At 34.9% G+C, this 26,891-nt stretch overlaps 1 protein-coding gene across 5 annotated transcripts in view; it reads left to right on the top strand.

Annotated features, from left to right (window-relative positions):
* Positions 1 to 26,891, top strand: part of DPYD (dihydropyrimidine dehydrogenase) — an 831,034-nt gene that overhangs the window by 421,873 nt on the left and 382,270 nt on the right. For all 5 annotated transcript variants that reach the window (XM_082686466.1, XM_082686464.1, XM_082686465.1 and 2 more), the window contains one exon: positions 10,777 to 10,992. In XM_082686466.1, the coding sequence (XP_082542592.1) occupies positions 10,777 to 10,992 (216 nt within the window). The remainder of the gene's footprint in view (positions 1 to 10,776; positions 10,993 to 26,891) is intronic.

Raw genomic sequence — 26,891 nt, 5'->3', positions numbered from 1 at the left:
AGGTTGTTGACTTACAATTTTGAGCTTTTTATTCCAAGTCTTAATATTTAACATTGCTGTTGTCACCTTTCTTAAATGTCAGCTTCTTTTATTTACCTTCATCACTCTCACCTTGATCATGCCGACTTCTTTGTGCTACATGGATTTGCTGTCAGCACCACCCTGTGCTGGTCACCAGGCTTTTCTTACAGTAGTCATTGACATCTTGTCAGCAGTGTCACCACCTTTGGCCCCAGGCCTGTGAATATGGCAATTGTTACCTTATTGATTGACACTTTTGAAAATTTGTCAACATGTTATTCATGATTGGCGGGGTGGGGGGCTTCGCTAACTTACAAACCACTTCTTAAAGTTAATTCACTAGTTTATCCTTTAACCAAACCCTTTGGGTTTTATGACATGGGGCCTCTGTGTAATAGTCTATGTGATATTTTCTTAATGAATGATAATATAATTAGTAGAAGGTAAAAGAAACCAATGTTATTGCAGTAGCTCAGTTGATAAATTAAACCATTCATTTTAAAGTCAGAGTGTATACCAAAGTTGCTATATGCATGACTCTGCTCACATCCTTCTCACATCTGCTCAGATCTTATTTTATTAAAGAAGCCTCCTTGGGCACAAATGGAGACTTGTGTCCCTCTAGCCACACTACTGCCCAACCCCACATATAGTCTGCATTCTGTTTCTGAGGAGAAGCCACTTGAAAACACACTATTTTGGGTTCCTGGATCCAATTGCAATATATGTGACATGAGTTCCCCATGCCACAAAGCAATACTTGGGACACCAGTTGGGTATTCTACAATTTAACTCAATTCCAACACTATGTACCTTGAAATAGGATCCCACAGGTAACCACCATTTGGTAGATTGTCCTACCTTCTGCCTTCCCCTGCCACTTCACATGCCATTCATAAGCCAAACAAGCTGTATTTAACCAACAAGCTGTAGACTGAAGATTCCAATGACCCCTTCCACACAGGATGCCAATCCTAAATCCAGGTTGTTACCTGTACTTCTGACCAGCTGGCTATAGATCAGAGGTTCCTATGACTGCCTCCTTGGGTTCAGTTTTTGCTAGAAAGGCTCACAGAACTCAGAGAAACATTGTACTTAACTAGCTCACTGGTTTATTATAAAAGGATATAATTCAGGAGCAGCTGGGTGGAAGAGATGCATAGGACTAGTATGGAGAAAGGGTGCAGAGCTTCCATGCCCTCTCCAGGTGCACTTTTCTCCCCTATCTCCACCTGTATACCAACCTGGAAGTACTCTGAACCCTGTCCTTTGTTGTTGTTCCTTTGTTTGTTTTTGTTTTTGTTTTACAGAGGCTTTATTACATAGTCACAATTGATTACATTTTGATTGAACCTCCAGACCCTATCAAATCCCTAGAGGTCAGGGGGTCAAAGGGATGGGACAGAAAGTTCCAACCCTAGAACCATGTGGTGGATTTCCTGACAACTGGCCCCCATTCTTAGGTGCTTTCATCTATTAACATTAAAAAAAAAAAAAAAAAAAAAACCAAACCCTTCATTGCTCTCATCACTGGGGAAATTCTGAGGGTTTTAGGAGTTAGAAACAGGATGATAACCAAATAAAATGACAAAATAATGACCAAATAAATGGAATTAGAAGAATAAAAAAGGGGCATGCCAGGAAGAGAAAATAGCAACTGCAAACAGCCATGGAAAGACAGAGTTTAGTGGATGTCATATGTGACTGATAGGTGCATTAACATTGATAATGGCATAAGGTCAATTTGGATAGGGGAACAGGACCACTTCCTGAATGATCTTGTAGGCTATAATAGTTTGAATACTAATGGGGTGCCTGGGTGGCTCAGGGGTTAAAGCCTCTGCCTTCAGCTCAGGTCATGATCCCAGGGTCCTGGGATAGAGCCCCGCATCGGGTTCTCTGCTCAGCAGGCTTACTCTTCCCCTCTCTCTGCCTGCCTCTCTGCCTACTTGTGATCTCTGTCTGTCAAATAAATAAATAAGATCTTTAAAAAAAAAATAGTTTGGATATTAACAAAATGCAATGATAAATGAATGAAAAGTTTTTAAAAATCAAATTTGTGTTTTTAAAAGGCTCTGATGCAAAGTAAAGAGTAGATTCTAGCAGGAGGCAAGGAAAATGGAAAAAAACAGTAAGAAATAATCCCAATGAGATAATGATGGGAATGAGTATAGATAGAAGTATATGGACTCATATATTTTGAAGATAAGAGTCATTAGATTTGCTGGTGGAAGAAAAATGGGGAATGAAAGAAAAGAACTATCAAGAATAATACACAGATTTTTGGCTTAAGATGAATGAATGGTAGTGTCATAAAGTAAGTGGAGAAAACTGGGGGAGGAATAGTTTTTTTTTGCTGAAGAGGAGGAATTTTTGTATGATACTACCTTAGGTTGCTTAAGAGCTGGTAGTTGGAGATGGAGATAAAGTTTAGATGAAGAAAAAGATCACATGGATTTGAGTTAAGGTTTAATTTTGTAGCCTAATTCTGCACTCAGGTTACAGATATCTTATTAAGAGCAATATGACTATAATCCTTTAAAGAAGTGAACAAAATGGGATTATTATTTTTAGAAACTTTTCTGTAGCCTCATATCTTTTCTAAAATTTTCATTACAAATAGTAATTTCTCAAAATGGAGAAATGAAATCTGATTTTATGTCATAATTGTAATCACTCTACCTAGGCCTTTCCACCATGGAAGCAGCTAATCCAAATTAATTTCTGCTTTGCAAGTTTTCCTCCTCAATAGATATTTCTTCAAAGGGCAAAGTAACTGACCTGGAGTTAATTAATGCATAAAACCAGCCTATGAATTAATCTAGTCCTAAGTAGCTATATAATGTTATTTATTCTTTGCCTTAAAATAATCTCAGAATAGATGATTCTAGAGCAGCTGTACCTTAAGATAGGGAACATTGTAGTTATATCACAATGAAATATAAATAAAATGAGTAAGTGAAAGCTGTTTAATGATTTTAAATTGGATGGAACATAGTGGTAGTTATTTTCTCTTCTTCAATCAAATATAACACTACCAATAGTCTTGCTTTTAGCAAAGCTTTTTTTTGTTTTGTTTTTTAATTTTAATTCTGGTAAAACAAATTAAGGAAAAATGCAATTGGGATACATAATTACGATGTGATTTTCTTTTCCTCAACAACATAACCATTATACATGCAAATTTCTCTGTGTATAATTCCATGACCCAGCCAGGTATAGTAGGAGACTACCAGTGATGAAGAGTAATAATGTAATAATAAAATAATAGGCCATTATACTTTAAGATTGTATTTGTTTTTATTTCCATTCTGAAATGAAAGGCAGCATACATGATTATCTTATCAATATCTGAATGGAATATACTTTTTATTTATGACAATAGATTTTTCCTTGTGTGAGTACATGTGCTGCATTTGTTCAATCAAACAATTGTGAATAATTTTCAGATCAGTTTCCAATTTGGAGAACATTAGTGCTTCAGAAGAATATTGTTTATGTAAATAAGAGGAATTTGATATAATGTAGGCTGTGTAAGCTTTGAATTCAAGTTTCACTCTATTACTTATTGGCTTCATATCCTTGAAGAAGTTGGTTATTTTCTTTGAATTTCACTTCCCTCAATTTCAGTAAGAGAATAATGCCTAATTTGAAGAGTTGTGATTATAAGGAGAGAGTAAGTACAAAACACTTCTCACTGGGTCTGACATAAGTATTCTTTACAAGTAGACAAGCATCTTCTTGATTCTGAGAATAAACTAAGTGTCCTGTTTTTACAGTAGGCCTCAATATTTGGACAATATAATGATGGCTGTCAGAATCGTGACTTTATAAGCAAATAAAAGTCCCCATATGGGCACTTTGTAGAGTATCTGCCCACCTTATAATAATACTTTATTCTCTTGAACAGGCCCTTGGTAGCCATTTATTTTAATAAAGTAGACATGTAGTGCAATCATGACTAAACCTGAATTTCTCACTTGAGAATTGGGAATTAAAGGGAGCTTTGGCATGGCTAAAGAAACAGTTCTCAGCCTTGGATTCACAGTTCAATTCCTTGAAGTGAGTTCAAAAACTACTATTCCTTGAGCCATACTCTAAGCAATTCTGATGTAATTAGTTGGAGTCTATCTAACCAAGACATCAGAATTTTTAAAACTCTTCTAATGTTTTTAATATGTAGAGTTAGAAGTGACTGGGCTAGACCTATAGAATAGCAACCATTCTGCATAAAGAATCAGAGGAAGCCAGTTGGTAGAGATCGAAGACTAAACTAGAAGCATGTAGAAGAGTACAGAGAGGGAGAGGCAGATTAAATGGCTTTCCATGAGGGTTAGCTGCATCCCTGAGTTTCAGGAGATGCTTCTGTACCCTTGCTCTTGACAGCTGCCTGAGGCTAGTCTCTATTGCTTGCAATCAAATCCAGTCTAAGCTGGAAGTTAAGAATCATGTGGGGCAGAAAAATGTTTCATTTTCAACAGGATCTTGGCAAAATTGTGAGGTCAGTAAATGTTTATGTCACTTTACGTGCCTGATATAGAATGTATACATTTATATTATTAACTTAATTGCCTGGTGTAGTTATTTACCATTGCATTAAATAATTCTTTTTAGTGCCTTTGCTAAACTCAACAGTCTTCCAATGGTAAGAGTTGAAAGTTACTCTAGAATCATAGAATAATGGAATATATATCTGGAAAGCATTTGATGATAATTTCATGTAAGTTGATTATCATCTTACTGAGGGACTAATGTAAAAAAGAGACTAAGTAAAGGTCACTAGTCTAATGTATTCAACTAATATTTTGAGCATCTTTTTGCCGTGTCTTATGCTAGGTGCTTAAATTAAATTAGGAGGAGATACATATGTGGAAACAAATGAGTACAGAGTATGATAAGAGAACAACTTTGTTTGTGGATAGCCAGGCAAGTTTCATAGTGAAGATGACAACAGGACTGACTCTTGAAGATTGGTTGCAGCTTTCAAAGCAGAAAAGCCAGGCAGGAAAGGACATTTTAGAAGGGGGAAAAAAAAAAAAAGAAGCTTATGTTTTTTTGCATAGGTACATTAATGATACTGTTTTGTTTGAGAAATTATAAGTAGTTTAATAAATGGAAGCATAAAATGTTGTGATGGAGTGGAAGTAGATGAGATAAGAAAGGCTAAAAGAGGAGACTAGAAAGTGTGCGGAGTGGGAAGAGCCCAGATCACAGCTGGAGTTATATAATGAATGCTAAGGAGCTGGTACTACATTCTGCAGGTAGTGAAGAACCTTGAAGGATTTTGTAGGTGGAAATGAAATGAGAAAATTTAAGTGTAACCCATATAAATTTGGGACCTCTCATGGTTTATGCATGCCGTGAGATAATTTTTTATGTGGAATTTTAAATGACTAAAATCTTCACTCAAATCTCCCCTTAAAAAATTCCGAGAGGGAAAAAGCAAACTTACTAAAAAGTCATCTTTAGACATCTCTCTCGTTTACAATGTCTCTTAATGTCTGACAATGACTTCTGTAGAAGCAATGTCACTTTTTATCCTTACACTATAAAAATCTGCTCAACATCTCACTTTTCCTTAATCTCTATTTTTACCTCCCCCTCTCTGTCTTCCTCTCAATTCTTTATCACTTTACCCTCTTTTAATTCTATAGGTTTTTTTCCTTTGGCATTTCCATTAAGTATATTTTGAAAAACCAAAGAAACCGTGGTAATGTCCAGATTATAAGATAGTCCCTGTTTTAGAAAGGGAAAGGATGAAGGAAATCCCATAAATTCGAGTGCTTGCATTTAACCCTTTCAACTATGTTAGGACAGTTCTCAATTTCAGAACATAAAAGGCAAATGAGATATTCAACAAAGGACAATTAAAGTGTCAAAAAGCCTGGGGGAAAGGGAGATTTGGAAAGAATATAATAGTTATTTAAAACATATCTGAAGATGACATGTGGAAAAGTGATTTTATTTACCTTTGTCTCTAAGAGGGTGGAGTTGCCTTTAAGGGTATTTTATATACATGTATATGTGTATATATGGTACATAATACATACATATATTACATATATTTCTAATTCTAATGGAGATGCTGATTTTTTTCACTTTTTTAAATTAAAAAAATTTTTTTTTAAGATTTTGTTTATTTATTTGACAGAGAGAGAGAGAGAGAGAGAGACAGTGAGAGAGGGAACACAAGCAGGGGAGTAAGAGAGGGAAAGGTAGAAGCAGGCTTCCGCGAAGCAGGGAGCCCGATGTGGGGCTTGATCCCAGGGTCCTGGGATCATGACCTGAGCCGAAAGCAGAGGCTTAACAACTGAGCCACCCAAGTGCCCCTTAAATTTTTTTTTTTAAGATTTTATTTATTTATTTGACAGACAGAGATCACAAGTAGGCAGAGAGGCAGGCAGAGAGAGAGGGAGGGGGAAGCAGGCTCCCTGCTGAGCAGAGAGCCCAATGCGGGGCTTGATCCCAGGACCCTGGGATCATGACCTGAGCCAAAGGCAGAGGCTTTAACCCACTGAGCCACCCAGGCGCCCCTCACTTACTGATTTTAATAAGGTATGATCACTGCCCTCAAGAAGCTTATGTTTTTTTGAAGAGAAAATCAACATGCACAGCCCAGTTTGATGACTACCGAGGTACAGGCATATTTTAAATTGCAACGTAGCAGAGATGACAGTAAGATATGTTAGACAAGGGAATGGAATGCATTAAGGAAATGCCCCAGGAAGCATATACTTGAGTAAATGAACTGAGTTTGGAAAGATGAAGAGTCATTTGATGGGTGAAGGAAGACTTGGGTTATATGTTAGGCTAGTGGAAATACATAAAATAATTCATGGAGACATGTAGCAGTGTGATGAACTAGCCTTAGTTTTAATTCTGTGTGTTGTTGGTTGGTTGGTAGCTTTATTTGCATTCTTCTGTTTGTGAGCTCCAGAGACCTGTCTGTTTTGTTCATCTCTGTAACCTCAAGTTCTCAATAAATATGTGAACAAAAATAGTTTTATATGAATGTTAAGAATTGTGTCTGAGTTCATGGGCCCCACATTATGCCAGCAGCCAGTATATGCCGTGAAAAGAAATTTGAATTTGGCTTCCTGAAGATGTGGGTAAGTTTTAGCATATTAGTAATTAAGCATATAACCAGATATTTTCAGTGTAATCAGTGAATTTAAATAATCTTATTTTTTATGCCCTAGGAGTAGTCAAGATAAAATTATTTATCTATAGTGGCCAGGGAGTGCTTCAGATGGGGAAATTTTATCGTAGGTGAAGAGAGATGAGATGGGAAAAGGTACAGAGGCAGGATGGCACAGAGTATTTTTGAGGAAGAAGGACTGAAACATTTGATTTCTGAGAGATGGCTTAAGGTGGTGGGAGGAAAACTGACCAAGAAAATAGAAAAAGTACACACTTTATTCTGGCTCTGCCACTAGCTGAATAACTTACAGGTACTCACTTAACCTCCTTTACCCTTGGTTTTTTCTTCATAAAGTAAAGCTTTTAAGGTTGATTATCTCTTTGATTATTCTAGTTCTAAATGTTTTTAAGTTTATGTGTAATATTAAATATAGCTGAGAGGATTGGTTTGGGGCAATCTGTGAAGGAAGCTAAAGAGCGTATATTTATCTCGATCTTCACTTACTGGTTTTTCATTGATTCTTTTATAAAACTATTTTAGTATACCTTTGATTCTATTTGTCTCATATAAATTAATTTATGTTCACTATTGAAAGTATAAAAGGTAAAATGAGCAAAAATCCAGAAATTAAAGGTCATCCCAGTCCCACCTAGTTCAGATAAGACTAGTTACATATTGATATTTACTCTTTATGACAGATGGTAAACAGAGAGACGTATAGCAATAGACGTAATAATGTATACTATTGTAATAAATATATATATTAAATATTTATTTGCTTCCTTATTTTTTACTGAAAACTTTTGGACTTAAAAATAATGTTAACCCACTATTTTTTCACTTAGTACAGGATAAACACTCTTTCTTGTCAGTTTATTTTTTTTTTTCTTGTTCTGTTTCTGTATTAGTCTGATGTCAGTATAACATTCCTTTTTACAATGGTATTATTGGGGAACTAATTTTCATTGTTCAACATCTAGGTTGTTTCCTTCTTTCTTTTTTTTTTTTTAATTAAGTTTTTTTATTTTAATACCAGTATAGTTAACATAATCTAGGCTGTTTCTGACAACTGTTATTTACTAACACTAGTGGATGATTGGAAAAATAGTATTGTCTGAAATTGAAAATCTGGATGACATATTCTTTAGAAGAGAATATGAGATACAATTTGAAGCAGTTGAGTTTGAATTAACAGCAAAGCATCCATATCCAAAGGTCTTGAAGTCTCTTGGAAATCTGAGTTTGAAGGTTATGAATGGGATTTGGGATCAATTAGTCTCATGGTGAGAGCTGAAATTTGAAATGCTGAAGTTGTCTGAGCAAGGGTACAGAGGGGAACAGGCTTTTAAACTTCAGAAAAGGAAGCATACACTGGGCAAGAGTCAATTACCAGGTTGGACAGACTGGGTTGTTGTAGCACCACGCTATGGTAAAAAGTCTCAAAGACAAAACAAAACAAAAGCCTTGTCTGGGCACTAGGAAGAACAGCTGCCTATTACAAGTAAATATTTTAGATTATATCATATATGCATACACATCAATAGTATTTTTGTCAATAAAAGAAATACATATTTTATAAGAAGCTGTACTTCTCATTTAAAAGAGTTTTATATGTATGTTTACTTTTAGTTAGTTATTTGCTTTAGCTTATTTGTTTTATATTTTTGTTTTGACGCTTAAGGAAAATCTTGCGAAGTTTGTCCACGTCATTCCCTTTTTAGTATTAAGGCAGCAACCTTCTTAAGAATTTCAGGGCAGTGCCTTATTTATTTTAAACTATGTAAGTTAAGAAATGCATGTTGAACTGTACATCTCTATCTGCCTCCTTGGGCTGTTGCCTGATGCCCTACAGCTAAGATTATAACAAATTCATCTGTAAGATTGAGAGATTAGATATTTCAGTACAAATCCTTTGAAAGAGAAGAAAACTAGCAGTGTCATTCATCTCACCTAAATAAGAATATGGAATCATGTGAATATCTGCTATTAGCATGAGGCACAAACTTGCCTGAAATATCTAAGATTCCTCAGATACGAAAAGTACATCTTGATTTTTTCCCAGTATTGACAAGTCCGTACTGTCTGGAAAGTCTTCCTTAGTCTAACCTAAATTTGCCTGATTAATTTAAACCATGATTACATGCTGAGAAAAATCACATCAAAGGTGTATTTCCCCTCATGTACCTCTGTACAAAGTCACACACACACACACACAGATCAAATTAACGTATTCCCTATATTATACATTATACCTTTTGTCTTTGCTAATAGTATTACAATTCCACATGAGGAAAGGAGAAGTTGTATTCATAACCGGACTGACCGATATTCAGAAATGTGTCTGGAAACCCAGAACATTCCTGGCAGAAGATGCCTGCTGTAGTTGTAGCTTTGATGTGATCAAGCACCTCTTTGTAGGTGCAAGAAACATGTTAGTCTTTCAATTGACAAGTTTGATGCCTTTTTACATATTAAGTGAGCTTTACTTTGCATTATAAATGCTGGAAGTCCGGAAATAATTTGTATGCAAGTCATGGCAATTTTTATCTGCATAAGACACACTCCTGTAAAATTAAAGTTATGCTCAAACAACTTTTCCTTTGAGTGATGGTTCACAAGGGAAAGGAGTTCTTACTTTGGAATTAACTAGCCCTATCCATTCAGTTTGGCTTGGAAAATTCATCCTTTTTTATATTTGCCAGTATTATTTGTCTTTCAGAGATAAACAGAGAGAAAGAGAAGGAGGGAAAAGGAAAGAGACAGAGACACTTTATAAACTAAAGTCCTGATGAGATCGTTAATAACCCTCCCAGTCAGGAAGAGACATTTAGCAAGTACCTACCCTCTTCAGTGTGCCATGCACTTTGCATAAGTGGTTTCGTAATGCAAGGTAACATTATACAGTGTTCCTTTAACAAAGGTAATTTCCCAGTTTTAAGAGGTGAAGACATTAACTGTTTTGGTACCGGTTTGGGTTCTAAAAAAGAAACTCTCCTCCTGCACATGAGTACATTCCCCACTTTCCAAATTAGATGTCTTCCTGTGGCTTATGATCTCCTACCTTTTCCAGTACTCCTAGGAGGTTGGAAATTAGGCATCCAGCATTCCTGCTGCTGTACTGAAAATGGTTGAGGAGAAAAAGACATGGACATATTAGGTGGCTTTCCTAAAATCTCATAAACAGAAGTGAGACTACTGGAAATTGAATTTGGGCCTCCTGACTTGCTGTTGCCCATATTTCTGAGCACTAAAGACATCTTCCAAAAATTAAGTACAAAAGGGCTGGTTTATGGGACCAGGGAGATAAATTCTGAAATTTTTCCCTTTTGTGTTTGAATCTCCATATGTTTTAAATAGAGTTCTTTGTTTGCTTATTTAATTGATTTTATTTCTGTTAATACTCTCCAAACTGCCTTTTAAATTAGAAAAAGGTGGTATTATATGAATCTGGGTGACTGCTAACTGATTTTTTTTTTGGCCAATTTTCATCATTGTAAACACACCGATGTAATCTATATTAATTCGAATGGTGTGTTGAAGTGATTTTTGTCAAAGAGTCTATGGAAAAATCAGATCTGATGCAAGAACAGTTATTGACTGTTTGTTTTTTACAGTCGCAATATGGAGCTTCGGTTTCTGCCAAACCTGAACTGCCCCTCTTTTACACTCCTATTGATCTGGTGGACATCAGTGTGGAAATGGCTGGACTGAAGTTTATAAATCCTTTTGGTCTTGCTAGTGCAACTCCAGCCACCAGTACATCAATGATTCGAAGAGCTTTTGAAGCTGGATGGGGTTTTGCCCTGACCAAAACTTTCTCTCTTGATAAGGTAAGAAAATATTTATGAGGTCATGTTTAAATGTCTATCATGCATTTTAATTAGAGCAGAGATATTATGATGTCACAATTTTTCTGACCAAGAAATAATAGTTACTCAACTACAGGACAAGACCTATTAGTCCAGGCTAATTTTTTTCTCTTACCCATCTTTCTGTCCCATGGAAGGCCATGAATTTCCCATTTTGTTTTATCTAGGAAGCATCAAAAAATATATATATATTACAAAAATGGCTATTTAATGTGATAATCACAAACTCATGATTTTTTCTTTTGGCATTAATTATTTTGTGATTTCTGAATGTGTGTGGATGAGGACATCTGTCCGAACTGAAGGTTGGAGAGACTATAAATTTGGTTTGTACATATTCCTGGGACCCAGGTCAGGTCAAAAAGAATCACTCTGTGTACCTCATTTGTGCTGGTAATAAGACTCTTCTTGAATTTTTAAATATAGAAATATTTTCAAAGTACATATACCAGAGTTTAATTTGGCAAGATGACTTTGTACTCACACTGTAAGTGGACATACTCAGTAGAAAATAAAGTACGTATTATGGTTGAGATTGATTCTTTAAGGTACACAAAACATATAAATTCATGTTTTTAAAGTAATACGAAATATACAGTAGAAGGTTGCATCCTTATATGGTTTTGAATTAGAAAAGCAGAGCAGAATTTAACATTCTTAGATCCTTTATTGATAAAATTTTAAATGCTAAATCTATCAATGTATTTAGTACTAACTAACTGGTAGTTAGTAATAATTAATGTATAAGAATGTGTGAATCTAGTGACTGAGAAAACTGTATCATTATTTAAATCAGCCTTATCCGTAGGCAAAGAAAATAATAGAAAACAAATATGCCCCATTAAGCACATTCTCTCCTTCTTTCTCCTCTTACTAGGATCAATAGCTAGCATTAGTATGGCTAAAACATTACGGCTGTCTTATTCTGACAGCTTTACAAGATGCTATGTGTAACTGTGATGAAGAAAATCTAGAGAATCCTCAAAAGTTAGAAAAACCGGGGCATAAAAAATTTCATAAATGTTTTTATGTTTAAATAAAGAGAGGTTCTTTTTCAAATACTTTGGTTAAATAAAGTGTAAAGATAAACAGAACTTACTGGATGCAGCTTTAAATATCATTAATCAATTGTTTACAGCTTTGTAGAATATTGATAGAACATTTGTCTTTGTTTCAATTCATCCTTTAAGAATAACTTGGAAGCTGTAATCAAATGTTTAATCCATTGAGAAAAACTGAGTCTCCAATACCATCTAATGACTACATTATAGTTACTCTGTTTTAAAAATTTTATATGTAAACAGAAATAGGTAGCTAATCAGGTACAAGTAAAGAACTGTAGGAAAAAAAGGTGTTTGCTTTGAATTTGCTGTTTGCTTGCAAAAAATTGAATTCTGATTAATCAGAGACATTTGTCTTTACTCTGTTAGTGACATGCATTGATTTGTGATGCTGTCTCTTTCAGTAACCTAGGAGCAGTTGCCTTTATTAGGATCAGCAGCAAAATTAAATGTGGAAGCTAACTTCCTTCTAACCCTCCAATTTGAATTTAATCTATCAATTCACAAGTCTGTGATGCTGGTTCAAAGAGAGAGTAAGGAGCAAATGCAAATTAAATTTGGCATATAAAACATTATGTTGGGGGCTTTAGGAAGCTCTCTGTTACTTGCTTTGATGGTGGGTAGAACACAATATTTGTACAAAGACTATTTTAAATGTATTTTTGCAGATTATAATGACATAAATAACGATGCCACCTTAGGCTTATATAATGTCATTTTCAAAAACAATTGTTTCCCATACATGTTTTTGCAAAATAGTCAGTTTGCTTCATAGAAATCTAGGGTTTTGTTTTGTTTTGTTTTGTTTTGTTTTCTTATGTTGTCCCTAATTAGTGATTAAACCTGTTGTGAATGTGAAATTGTCTTATGAGCGTCTGATGAAATGTTGTAACGTACAACTCAGTAGGTAGAAACACGTTTTCCCACAGCCTCCTACTACAGACATCTATTACAATATTATATGTACTATACATTTGTGTGACATTATAGTATACTAATTTAGATTAGTCTTATTATAATTTATTATGCCAATTCAAGAATCTACTTAAAATGTATTAAAATTCAGAATCTTGACATTTGAAATTTGGATGCTCTTAATATGACAAAGGTTATTCTATGGAGTTTTGTTATCATATGAAATATTAATATTTCACAGTACAGTTTTGATGAAGTACAATTTTCCGAGACTGCATATGATAAAGAAATTAAATGCTTACCAAGGGAGTTCAGTAAAAATTAGAGCCCTGCCTGAACATCTGCTGGAAATTTTATTATCCTGTCCTACTGACAGGGTGGCTCCCTTGTTGTTTTTCTAGATTGACAGCTGAATATTGCACTGATTTCTGCAGCAAATATGTTTAGGTGAACTTTGTTTCCCTTTTTTTTTATTTTTTTGGGAGTTCGGAACATGCTTTGATTTTCATCCTATACTTTTTTTTATACTCTTGACATTTGTAGATGCCAGATTGAGGTCTAATATGCTGTAGCAACGATAGACCATTGACTTACACTGAAATGCCAGTTGATATCTCAGTAAACAGAAATATTATTATTCCTTACCGTGCAGTCTGTATAAAAGCTGTATGTGGTTTCTTTAGGGAGGCAAATGATCAGATTTTTAATGTCAAGTATAAAAAGATCTGTGTTTGCTTTTGTATTAAATAACATCAAAGAGGGCTTTTATTAACTATATTCTTCCTTCCCAAAATCAGTCTTCCCTGGAATGTCCCAAAATACATAGATTGCCTTTCTCGAGATTCTCTTTATGTATTATAAAGATGATATTTAAAATACCATCATAAAATGAAATGAAAATATAATTAAAATTATTTTTACATATAAATATATACTGTATTCATGTTTAAATTTTAAAAAGTGGGAGAGAAATCAGTGTCAAGCTTAATTAAAACTAAACTATCATGACAAACCAGAGAGATGCTATGTTTAATTGGTAATATTAAAAATTATTTAGACTGCACATTAAAGAACCTCCTGGCCAATGTCCACTGAGAAAAAATAGATAAAAAGATTTTATTTTTGGAAATTATATCATAAATTTTGTTCTCTCAGGCATCTACATATTATATACTGCAAATGTGTAATCTGTGACTGCAAGTTGCATATATCTTTGTCACTACATAGGTAAACTCAGAAGTGTTTGCTATTATTCCAAATCAGATTCAAACGTAAGCAAAAATTCACTTCATTTATAAGGTATATGGTATAGATATTAGAATAAACTTGTGATTGATTTTTAGTGAGAAAATATCTTGATTGCATATATTTTGTTTTAATAAGTATCAGATGACTAGACAAAGAGGTGCACATATACAGATTCTCTCAACATAAAATGCCAAAAACTGAAAACTGAGAAATATTTAAGGTTCTTCATTATTTCTTTTGAATCAAATATTGATAGTGGCTTTTTCCACAAAATACAACCTTATACCACGTAACATAATGCTTAGTGTACAGGAAGAGTTTGATAAATGTTTCATAAATATTCGTTGGATAAATGAGTCAATAAATGAATAAATAGATTTTTGGCAAAAGCATATTGAGTTCCTTTTTTTTCAGTCATATGAACAGACAGTAAACACATAAAAAATTGACTGTTCTGAGTATTGATCTCAATCAAGGGAGAAAAGGCCAATTTAAAATTTTCATATCCCATGTTGCTTTCTGTGGTGCATCTATACATGTCTGAAAATGAAAATGTCAGTGGAGTTTCTAAATGAATGGGTAGTGTTTTAAGACTTGAGAGTCTTTAAAATATAGAGAATTTTTGAGAAAACAGAATATGTATTGCACAATTTTAGGAAGGGAAATAAAAATCATTTGGCCAACTATCTAAGCTTATGTGTCAATAGCTATGACAGGGTAAATGTAACTTGTTTTGGAGTGCCTTTAATAATAAGAAATATGCTAGATCTTTAAGGCAATGCAGCTTCTTATAGCTATGGATAACCCTATTTTAGGAATATCTTTTTTTATTGACCCCAAATTGGCCTTTCTTGAATGTTCCATCCATGTTTTATCGTTCTGCCCTCAGAGACACCATGGAATAAGTTAGTCTAGCTTATTAACATAAATGAATTGTTGATTTTTAAATATGGTAGGTTTTTTTGTTTTGTTTTTCTAAGTGAATATACACCCAAGAGAAGGGCTGACAAGTGTGAAGAGGCAGTGACGTCTAGTGAAAACAACTTTCGCCTGGGAGAATCCAGTCTCTGTCCAAAGCTGTTTCTAAGGCTCTACCTTGCACAATTATTTAGTAATGTACATTGTTGTTGTTAGAATGATCATTACTATACACATAATTAACTACCATTTGTTAAGTGCATAGAAAGTATAGACATTGCCAAATGATTTTTGGAAGTGGTAAGATAGTATTTAAAAATTTTTTTTTCATATGAAATAAAAGAGTGAGAAAGTTAAACCAATTGCCCAGGACTTAGAACAACAATTATTTATTTGCTCACAGTCACATACTGAGTTCACATGGGCAGTTCTTCTGCTTCACAAGGTGTCACTTGGACTCATTCATGCATTCTCAGTTAGTTGGAGGGATGCCCGGGTACTGGCAAGATGGCCTCATTCATACATATGGACCCTCAACTGGAGTTACTGTAATTGCTCAGATTGCTGAGTCTCTCTCTCCATCACTTTATTATCTCTCTTGCCTTGTTGGGGGTAAGACAGTGTTCCTTGAGTAGGACCCCATCCTGCTCCCTGGTAATGGTTCCACAGTTCATTTTTCCTATCCACTGTTGGCTCGGTTCTCAGGGCTCTTATTCTATCCTCTGAGTTTTTGTTCTGTTTTAGTTAAGAAATGGCCAGTGTTGGCCATTCCTGGCAGTTGAGTATCTTTTTCAACCTATTAGCTGCCGTGGAAAGTTAAGAATCCCTATTATCTTTATTTCAATTGCCCCCTGTAGTCCTAGTTCTTAATCATGTCATCAGAAAACTTTCTTAAAAACTCTTTGAATCTATTAAGGGCTGACTACATACCCTAAAGCCACATTCATAATTCTTTTTGAGACAGATTTTTATCCATTTTGGATATGTCTTCCTGCTGCGACTCAATGTTTTTGAGATTCTTAGAATCAATATTGTCTACCTGAGAAAATCAACTAGAACCTGCTTTAAATCTTTCTAAAATCATAACAAATTTTAGTATATGTGCTGCCGAAGCGAGCACTAAAATCTTAACAAAGGATCACAAAGCAACACTCTTAATGTGATCTTTACCTGAAGGTCATTTCTTACTTTGAAAACCTCTTCCTTTCAGGGTAGAAAAAATACTAAGAATAATTTTACTTTCTAACACAGCAAGTCCTGGGCCCTTTCGCTTTGCTAAGTTTGCTTAGCAAATTAAATATATCCTTTTTTAGCTAATTTCTCTCTTACAGTACCTTACTATTCTTGAGTAGAAACATTCAACTGACACTTGCAGTGTTTTGTCTAGATATTTCTTTAGTCAGATCCACACATACATTATGTACATTTTCCATCTTCTGAATTATCACCAGAGATATTCTTGCCAATTGTTCTGTCACTACATAATACAGGCCACCCTTTCCCAGTCTCCAATAACAATTTTCACACTGCATTTCAAGCCTCTACTAACAGTTTGTTCACCATTTTTCCAGCCTTTACTAACAGCTGACTCTTGATTCTCCAAGAGAGGTCTCTGCCCCCCTCTCATTTCGAAAGCCAATGCCACATGTTTTAGATTCTGTTATGTTAGCAAACATAACCAATTTCTGTATTACTTGTCCCTTGCTGTATATCAAAGCACAATTTAGTAGTTTAAAACAATAAGTAATCTGCTCTTGGTTCTGTAGGTTGGCAGTCTGGTCAGGGTGCAGCTGTGTGGCCTTGACTTTGACCCATGTGACATTAGTTGTTCTTACTCATGCATTTGAAGTGAGTTGACAGACTTGGTGGCTGGTGGTGCTTGATGGCTTTATTCATGTGTTTAGGACCTCAGCTGGCATAACTGGGCCTAGATCTCCATATGGTCTCATCTTCAAAGAGACTGCATGGAGCTTGTTCACAAAGTGGCCGTATTCTAAAAATGCAAGAGTGGAAATGATGAGTCTGAGACTCTGAATTTGCACAATATAATTTCCACCCTCCTTCTGTTGGTTAGAGCAAGTCACTAGTCCAGACCAAGATTTGGGAACATGGAAATTGTTCTCCGATCCAAAAGCTGACATCCTCGGCAGCAGGATTGAACCAAGGTCTATTTGATACAAATCCAGATGTTTTCCTGTATATCATATTTTCTAATTTATCCTCTCCAAATCTTCTTATTTTATGTCTGAATTGAAAGCAGTTTGACTCCATCAGTGTTTGGCAGAGACGTAGGGTTCAACTGAGCAAGTGTACTGAGGGTTTTCTATCTCCTACCTCTCAAGCAGAGCAGCACCCATGATTTTATTTCTTTTTTGGTTTTATGTATAGTGTCATGGAGAGAGACTTTTGATTTATAATCTTCTGGGAGTGATGAATCAATAAATACTACACCTGAAATGAATACTGTACTGTATGTTAACTAACTAAATTTAATAAACACTTGAAAAAGAAAAGAATAATAATAAAATCCTTCTAGAAATCCACTGTCTATCCATTGTCCAAAGCCAATCTCCTTCTGTGCCAATTTTCTTTAGGCACACTGGCCCTCTTTGTACTCCTCCAACATGGCAGTGTCCTCCTTCTCTTAGGCCTTTTTGCTAGTGTCTGCTCACTTTGGAGTGCTATGCCCTCAGATCTTTAAACCTAGAGCTCTTGCTTCTCATTCAGTTCTCAAATCAAAACTTACCTCATCAGAGAAGTCTGTGCTGACTGTCCAAAACTCAGTCTTCCTGTGTCATGTTTCCCTGGTTGATTTTGTATTTTTTCTTCACTGCACTTACCACTGTATGAAATTATCATTTTCTCGATCACGTATTTGTTTACTTGTTTATTTTTCTGTTTTGACCATTCAAAGTAAGGTTTACATAAGAGGGATGTTGTCTTTCTTGCTCACTACTGTATGCCCAGTGCCAAGAACTATGTCTGGTAGATAGGAAGGATGCAATACATACTTGTTAGATGAATGAATAATTATAGGATTCTAATTTGAACCACAATTCCACATGACAGCTCTTCAGTTACTTGGAGACAGCTCTCATGTCCTATCAACAAGCCTTTTCTTTTTCTTTTCTAAATAGTCCTGTTTTCCTTTCTATAATAAGGTTTGCAGACTTTTTACCATGTAGGTTGTCTGTTCTCCCATGTGGATTTCAGGAAACTTGTTTCGATCCACATTATCTTAATTGAGAGGAAGTTGCCTACATTTGCACAAATTGCTATAGCACCTATCAACCAGACAAGAATTCAGGAATAACGTTGTCAGGACTATAAATGCTAAAAATAATATCTGGAGCTGTTAAGAAAAATTTCACAAAAATGTTACGTAATAATATTTTAGAGCTCAGTCAATTCTCTTTGGATTACAATACGAAAGACTATAATTTACTCTTGTAACTCATTCTAAAAGGCCTTATTAGAAATAAAGATCTGAATCTTTTTAAACATTAAGTCAAACTGATTTATTTTATTGTTATTGAGTTTCTGTATTACATTATTATGAAAGTCTAAGAAACATAAATAAACAACTGTCCAGTGCATTATTTTCTCTGTTATAGTCCTAGCTTCAAATTTGGTGCATAATTAATTTCTATTTATCGTGCAGTATTTTTCTCATGGTATATACTTATGCATTAACTAAGGAGTTATAATTATTGAAACAAATTCAATGTAAACTTCTCATCTGGGAGACTTTTAACATTTTAAAACCATAAATGATTCCCATGTACTAATAGTTTGATTCTCACCTGGTTAGTTTCTTTAATTGTTATTTAGTTTTATTGTATTGAAATTATTAAAATTGACTCATCCTCAAATTATAAAGAATGGGTTTATTAAAAGGCTATAGTTCACATGTAATAGTCCTATGGGAGATTTCATCCAAATGCTCACTTCAAGACTATTTAGCAGGCTTTTCTATGAAGAAACTGTGATCTCACCAACAGTAAAAGAACATGTGTATCCTTGCATGCCCATTTGTTTCTACACTTGCAATATTGAAACTAAATCTTGCAAGTTAGAATCTAATTAAAAATATTCCACATCTTTCCCCAAGGTTCTAAACTAATCATTGTTTTCATCCATGCCATGTATGCCAGACCTAGTTTGTTCAATAGAAAATATAGATTATGATGTTTCCAAACACAGGCTAATGCATGTACTTCTAATATTAACTATAAATACTTTAATTGTAGCCAAAGTAATGTTTTTAACCAGGTACATTATTAAAGTTATTTAAATTGCTCCCAATCTTTTTTACCTTTTACTTCATAACTGGGCTAGTTGACTAGGAAGCAGAGCAGTCAATTTTCCAATATAATTACGTCTTCACTTCTTTTCCATTTCAGGCTGTGATTTCACACTTGTTAATTAGTTAATCATTTTGTAGAGTGGACAAGGTGAGACTCAAATAGACTTTTTAATAATATAAATTGATGTGCACAGTTTTGATTTGGGTTAGCATGTAGAGGAACCAAACCTGTATTGGAAAATACTTTTCAGCTTTGGGAGTTTTATTTGTTTTTGTTTTGTTTTGTTTTGTTTTAAAGTAAATCATATCAGGTTGATGGAAAATCCTTGTAATTATTGCTAACAGAAATTTTCATAAAATACAGTCCTGCTAATTGAGAGAGTGATTTTACTCTTTTCCTGTCTCACATAATTCTTTTGCAAGTTTTTAATTTAACTAAGTCAACAATATCCATATTCTGGCTTTGTTTGGATGATTTAGTCTTGGTTGAAATTAAATGGCTTGAATTCCATAATACACTCCTTGCCTCTGTATTTTCTTCATTGATTTTTAAAAAGATTCTAGCTATTACTACATAAGGATATTCTTTATCCTTCACTAAAATACTTGAAATATAAAACCAGTGATTACCTCACTGTCAAGTTTTTATTAAAGACATACCTACATTGTCCATTTTGTTTTAAGACTTACTCAGTTTTAAACTGCAATTCTCTCCATACTCCTTCCTCTTACATGACTCCCAGTTGGCTTCATATTCAATCAGCACTGTTTCTAAAATGAAGTGCTATTAGATGCTTAAGGAAGTGACTGCTTTTTTAAAGAAATATTCAGGCAAGCTTCCTTTTCATATTCCAGTTACCTTTAGTTGCTGAACTTCTCCATTTGCTTCTTAAGTAAACTTCAGCTAAGTCCATTGCTCTTTTTATCCTACTCTGTTTACTTATTTGTAAGTTTCTTTCATGGTATCCCACATATTTGGAACAATATATCATTCTTCTTCTGCCAGTTCACCCTCAAAGTTAAAATTTATCTAAAAAGTATCATCAAGTGTCACTTTTAGGTATATGGTCTAGACTAGATGTATTCTGAGAGCTGTTGCTACTGTCCTTTCTATACCCTCTTTTTTATCTCATTCACTCGACACATATTTGTTAGGTGCTGATCATTCATATAGTGTGTGTGTGTGTGTGTTAATATAAATGGTCTTTGCTCTAAAAAACTTGAACTCTATTTCGGAACATACACCAAAAGACTGAATATTGACATAAGGCAACAGAGATTCTTAGACTAAAAATGTTACTTAATGAGCAGTATTTTCCTCCTTTTTTTTTTTTTTTATCTCCAAGAGGTTTTTTTTTTTAATTAAAACTCTGTATTGGATATGCACAGTGAGGGTGGAAGCCACATCAGTATATAATTCCATACTTAGATTATAACTACAAGATGAATTGGAAAAATGTAGAGGGCAGACAATATGATATATCTGATAAAAGTTACAAGGACTATTTGGAAAAGAAGAAAAATCAAATTATCATTACTAATAAGGTGATCCTTGCATGGTTTTAGACAGTTCATCAGAATCATAAAATTATGTCTTTGGTCCAGTCTGTCCTGTTCCTTGTGTTTCCTCCAATTGTTATAAAGAAAAATGACTTCATGTTTGAGCTTCATCTTTATTCTAGGCAGAATGGATAGCACATGGCCATTCATGGTCATGAGAGTGCTGTGCATATTTAAGATTCAGCAGCTAAATCTTAGGTAAGATTCAGCATATGTATCACAAGGTAGTATAAGTAGCTGGAGAGACTATGGGAAAGGTCTGCTAGGCTAGGAATTCAAATGTGTTTGTATAGACAACAGGGAACCTGAAGAGGTTTTAAGCAAAGTAATTACTTAATTCAATTTGGAATTTGCTGTTAATCATAATGTAACTCCTGTTCACCATTTTTAGTAATATCTTTTACGTTTTCTCACACAGTCTCTCTTTTCTGATTAAACCAGTCTAATCACTAGGCTTATTATGTTTGTGTCCTCTATACCTTAATTTTGCATTTTTCCTCCTAAGATAATTTCTTCTCCTACTCAAATTTTAAAAAGTCATTGATGATCCAGTGGTTGTTGACCAATGGTTATCTTCTTCTCAGTCTCTTAGCTTTTATAAAATTTTGTTCAGTTGATAAAAGATAGAATGAATTCTTTATGTATTTGTTTATTTTTCTCCTTCTTGAATGTAAACCCCTGGAAGGCAGGTCCTGTGACCTTCAGGCTTTGCAAATGAAGGAACTGGAAAATACATGGTAATTGACTCTTTCCCTAGTCTAATCAGTAACACAGATGTGTCTTGGAATGTAGTGCATTGTTTAGCAATACTGTGAATATTAAATTGGCAAATATCACTATTTCATGATGAACAATTCACTTTTGGGGATAAATATAATTTTGTACAGCTATAATATTCTTCTTTAGGAGGCATATTTTTAGGCTCTTTTTTCTTGGGTGTTGCCATAGGTTCTTCAAAAATTTCTCCCACCCTTTGGCTCTCCCCTATGGCTCTTTTGAATCTCTGGTTATAACTTACTTCCTACACAATTCCTAGGAGCCCTTGAGTTATTTACCTTATTTTTTATCCCCCCTGCTGAGACCTCTTTGCTTTTTCAGGGTCCCTACTGAAAAGACCTTAGAGTGACCTCACATTAACTTATTTTATATGGGTCCCTTAACTGGTCCACAGGAAAATTTTACATTTGCTTTGCCATGAAAAATCCTAGGAATGCAGGCTGGTCAAGATATATTTGCATCTCTTTTAACTCGTTTTTCAGCAGCAGATAACCTATGCTTTACCATTTAGATGTATCAAAGAGTACTGTACACTACACTCTCCCCTTCCAAAAGGAAAAATAAATTGCAGGGAATACATATTGAGTATTCTCAGGGTCTCTCTTTTAACCCCTCTCTTGGGGCTTGGGATTACCAAAGAGGCTAAAAACACAGAATTAGTATGATCCAAAGAAATCATCTTAAAATCTCCAGTATCCCCAACTTTTGTATCCTTATTGAAGGAGAAGTGTATAAGAGCTCTCTAAGCAGATTTTTGTCATATACTTGAATATTTCTTCAAGGGGAACATTTATTTTTGTAATTTATTTCAGTTCCTCTTAAGATCTCAGCCAAAATCCACATTTTGATACTGTTATATTACTAACATCTGTCACACTTTAATTATTGACATTAATTGCATTATGGCCCATTATAAAAATTTCTTAAATTTTACAAAATTTCTCTCATACTCAGATTTCTTTTTTCTGGATTTTGTGGGTAGCATTTAATTGATCACTGAGGTTCCATTTAACCTAACATCAGAATTGTTTTAGTCTATGTTTCCCACTAACCAATTGCCAAGATGGGATTAAATGTGCAAGAATTTTGTTAGGTGAAATATGCATGAAAACAAATATGGAGGAAGGTAGAGAAACCTGAGTAGAGTCATAAGGCAGTAATATAAGTCTGGCTGCAGGTAAAGGAGGGAGGAAGGGAGGTGGAAGGGAAGCATCCTAGAGTGGCTTACAAATAAGGAAGTTTCAGTGAAGTCTTTGAGAAGTACTCAGATCTCAGGCACCAGCCTGCTTTAGTCTCTCTGTCCTGTTCAGTTATTGGCTGAGTCATGGTGCAGTACAATGCAGGAATGGATCTCACAGCAGAAGAGCTGGGCCCTTGCTCAGTTATATTCCCTGTAGTTGGAGTTCTGTGAAGTTGCCAAAAGGATACTTGGATTTTCTGTCACAGCCAGCGTAAGGTAAGCAGCATAAGGTAACCATACACTCAGTGTATGGTTTTTCAGAAGGTGAATAAACAAACATTGCATTGTATTTTGAAATCTTCTCTTGATGAATACAAGAAATGTTATGGCACCAAAGTTAAAATGAATTTACACAAAGAAAAGGATGTATTAAAAGAGAAAAATGAGATTGCATGCAGAAGGCTGGAGGGTTTTTTGTTTTTTTTTTTAAGATTTTTATTTGTTTATTTCACAGACAGAGATAGGCAGAGAGGCAGGCAGAGAGAGAGGGAAGCAGGCTCTCCCTGAGCAGAGAGCCGATGTGGGACTTGATCCCAGGACCCTGGGATCATGACCTGAGCCAAAGGCAGAGGCTTTAACCCACTGAGCCACCCAGGTGCCCCTGGAGGGGTTATTTTAACCCTAAAATCTCAGTTGTGGTTTTCACAGCAAATCACATTAGTTATTATTCAAGTATTACAGCCGTTTCTCTTTATTTGGAAGAAAGTGTTGAGGGTCATCTCTTTCCTAAGTAATATGACTGTCAATAAATTACTTCTCTAAACCTCAGCATGCTCACTAATAATTTAAAACAATACCTGCCTTCCCTTTCTTACAGTATTTTAGCAATAACTCAGTTGGAATTTTTTAAAAATACAAGATGTAAAAATGATTTGTAACATGAGCCTCTGCCTTCGGCTCAGGTCATGATCCCAGAGTCCTGGGATCGGGCCCCACATCGGGCTCTCTGCTCGGCAGAGAGCCTGCTTCCTCCTCTCTCTCTGCCTGCCTCTCTGCCTACTTGTGATCTCTGTCTGTCAAATAAATAAATAAACAAAATCTTAAAAAAAAATGATTTGTAACATGTAAAACACTGTATCAATAAAAATATTGTTACCATAATCTGCATACAAAATTTAAACACAAATAGTTATGTAATCATTTATTAAAGCACATAAAATCATCAAATTTTGCCCCTCTCATTTAAGGATTCTTTCTCAGCGGTACACCCACATCCAAGTCCCCATCATTTCTCACTAAATACTTTTCCAGTCTCCTGCAAGAGCCTCCCTGCTTGCACTCTGGTCTGGTCCTACGTTGCAGCCTCCAGACCATGGCCTGGATGTTCTTTTACAACATAAATCATATCGTGTCCCTCCTTTGCTTAAAATATTCCAGAAGCTTCCCATAGCCTTTCAAATAAGATCCCAAATCCTGTATAATCACTTTATCATCTGGCTCTTGCCTATCTCTCAGACCTCATCTCATTCTACTTCACCTTGTACCAATTAAGCTAGAGCCATAATGGCCTTTTCTGGGTTGCTCCAATAAGTCAACCTCATTCTCAGCTTCGCTAGCTGTTCTCCTTGCCCAGAATTTTCAGACCCTTATATTCAAAATGAAAAAAAAAAAAGAAAGAAAGAAAATTACTGCTAATGGAAACGTGTAAATAACATAGGAATTTGTAACAAGTATTTTATTTTTATAGCAGTTGGCCAGATATCGGGAAATGTAGATGCCAACTAACCAATTAAACTATGAAGGGATGGTCATGTATTCTTCCTTTCTCTTCCTTTCCACTAATAGGAGATTTTTATGACTTTTAAATCATTCAGTAAAATTTATCTTCTTTAGTATTTCTAGAAAGAAAAAAGGTGCAGAATTGTTCTTCCTTCTAGCTGTTGGGATCTCATTAGTTACCAATCATAAAATCTTCAGAAAATGGGAAGTAGCTTATAGGGGTCAGAAATTTCACTGCAAAGAGCAACGGATGTTATGCGACATACACATGGACTCAGAGAGCGAAGTTTTTAAAAATGCTTTTTCATGAAAAATTAATAAGTGTTAATGTAAATGTTAAAACACCCAAGTTGTGATTCCCGGTGTCTGGCCATCTTCATATTTCACTGAGAGAAAATGAGAAAATGCTGCTCTATCCTAGAATACCTCAGTGTAGGTGGGATTTGTGTCTGTACCTGCTATTAACATTAATGGGATTTAATCAAATAGGGCTGATACACACATATCAGAAAAGTCACTCAAATATTATAGGCATAGCCAGTCATGGAACGTAATTCATAGTACACGCAATGAAAAGTGTTTTATATAAAAACATGAAATAAAACTTACTAAGAAGTTGACTTTATAACCATTTTTGGAGTGGGTACTTAAAATATCTTTAATATTGGACTTCCTGTATTAAATAAAAGACAAGTTTATAAAGAGCTCAATAATTGGACAGGCTACATATTGATTTTTTTCTTTAGTTATATAATACTACCCACTTCTCCATCTAGAGCCATGTCGTACTGGGTTGAAGAGTGCTAGAAACATGGTCGCTGTTGTGTATTGGAATGTGGAGAGACAGAAAGGCTGTCACAGCAGTCAATAAGATCTGAGAGGTGTTGACTAATTGCCTGCTAATTACACAGTAAATTGTCTAATTAAGCTGATGGTTAATTAGGGTACGCTTGCACAGCAGTCTTGTGGAATTTGTGTCTGATGTCTGGGAAGCAGCTTGTGTAATTGGCAAACTGGTAAGGACTGGCAGAGAACATGACTGGAAAGCTCACTGCCAGTGGATGACAGAATAAGGATTTAGTGGAAACAAAAGGGTTGTCATTTTTATACTGAAGGTTTTGTTTCAGTTCTGCAGCTATTCTGCAGTGAGCAATTGACAAATACATCTGAAGCCTAAATTACGTGAGTAAAGGAAGGCTTAAAATGTGCTTCAACATGTAAAATATGCTGCTTCCTTGCCCCTTATCAGCTCTGATACACTATATCACATTATATTACTATACACATTGCGTTTTCGCAGTTCCTCTTTTTAACATATGTTATTTGCTGTTCATGTGCAAAAAAATTACAAAAATCCCCTGCATCTAAGGGAGAAATTGTCTCTTTTATGAAAAAATGAAAAGATGACAAATACGACTGTAATAGACAACTGAAATAAGAACTTTGGGCTCATTATTTTTTAATTTATGCATTACTAAGAACCATAAAATATTGGACATAAGACAGATATGTTTGGATAATACTTTAAAGAAATAAAACAATTAATTAATTAATTAATTAATTAATTAATTTTTTTAAAGCACGAAAGAACGCGCCACATGGGGAGGGGCAGAGGGGAAGGGCAGAGAGAGAATCTGAAACGGGCTCCATGCCCAGTGCTGAGGCTAATGCAGGGATCTGTCTCACAACCCTGAGACCATGACCTAAACTGAAATCTACAGTCAGATGCTTAACCAACTGAGCCACCCAGGCACCCCAAAACATTTTATTTTTAATGAGAAAATCTCAATTTTGCCATTTATATGATTTTATCATGCAACTAGCTTTTGCTTATAATTTACTAAAATATAAAAAATAGAATATTTCAATATCGTATTAAATGTTTTTCACTTCTGAGTGGGTATGAATTACCTGCAAATTTGAGTGCCTTTAAAACTAGAAGTTCCAGGGGTTAGTTTTCCTGCTATTATTATTCTTTATAGCTGAGGAAGTTTAACTTCTATTTCAGAAGTTATCTATGATTGGAAATACATGCAGATTCTCTCTGTAAGTAAACTAATCCATTGAAGACTACAGGCCTCTTACGACTGAATTTAGGTACACATACATGTCTCCT

This window comes from Mustela nivalis, assembly GCF_964662115.1.
Source record: "Mustela nivalis genome assembly, chromosome: 10".
In the NCBI taxonomy this organism is placed as follows: Eukaryota; Metazoa; Chordata; class Mammalia; order Carnivora; family Mustelidae; genus Mustela; species Mustela nivalis.
Note: the sequence above shows the minus strand (reverse complement) of the source record. Positions and strands in the feature narration are given on the sequence as shown.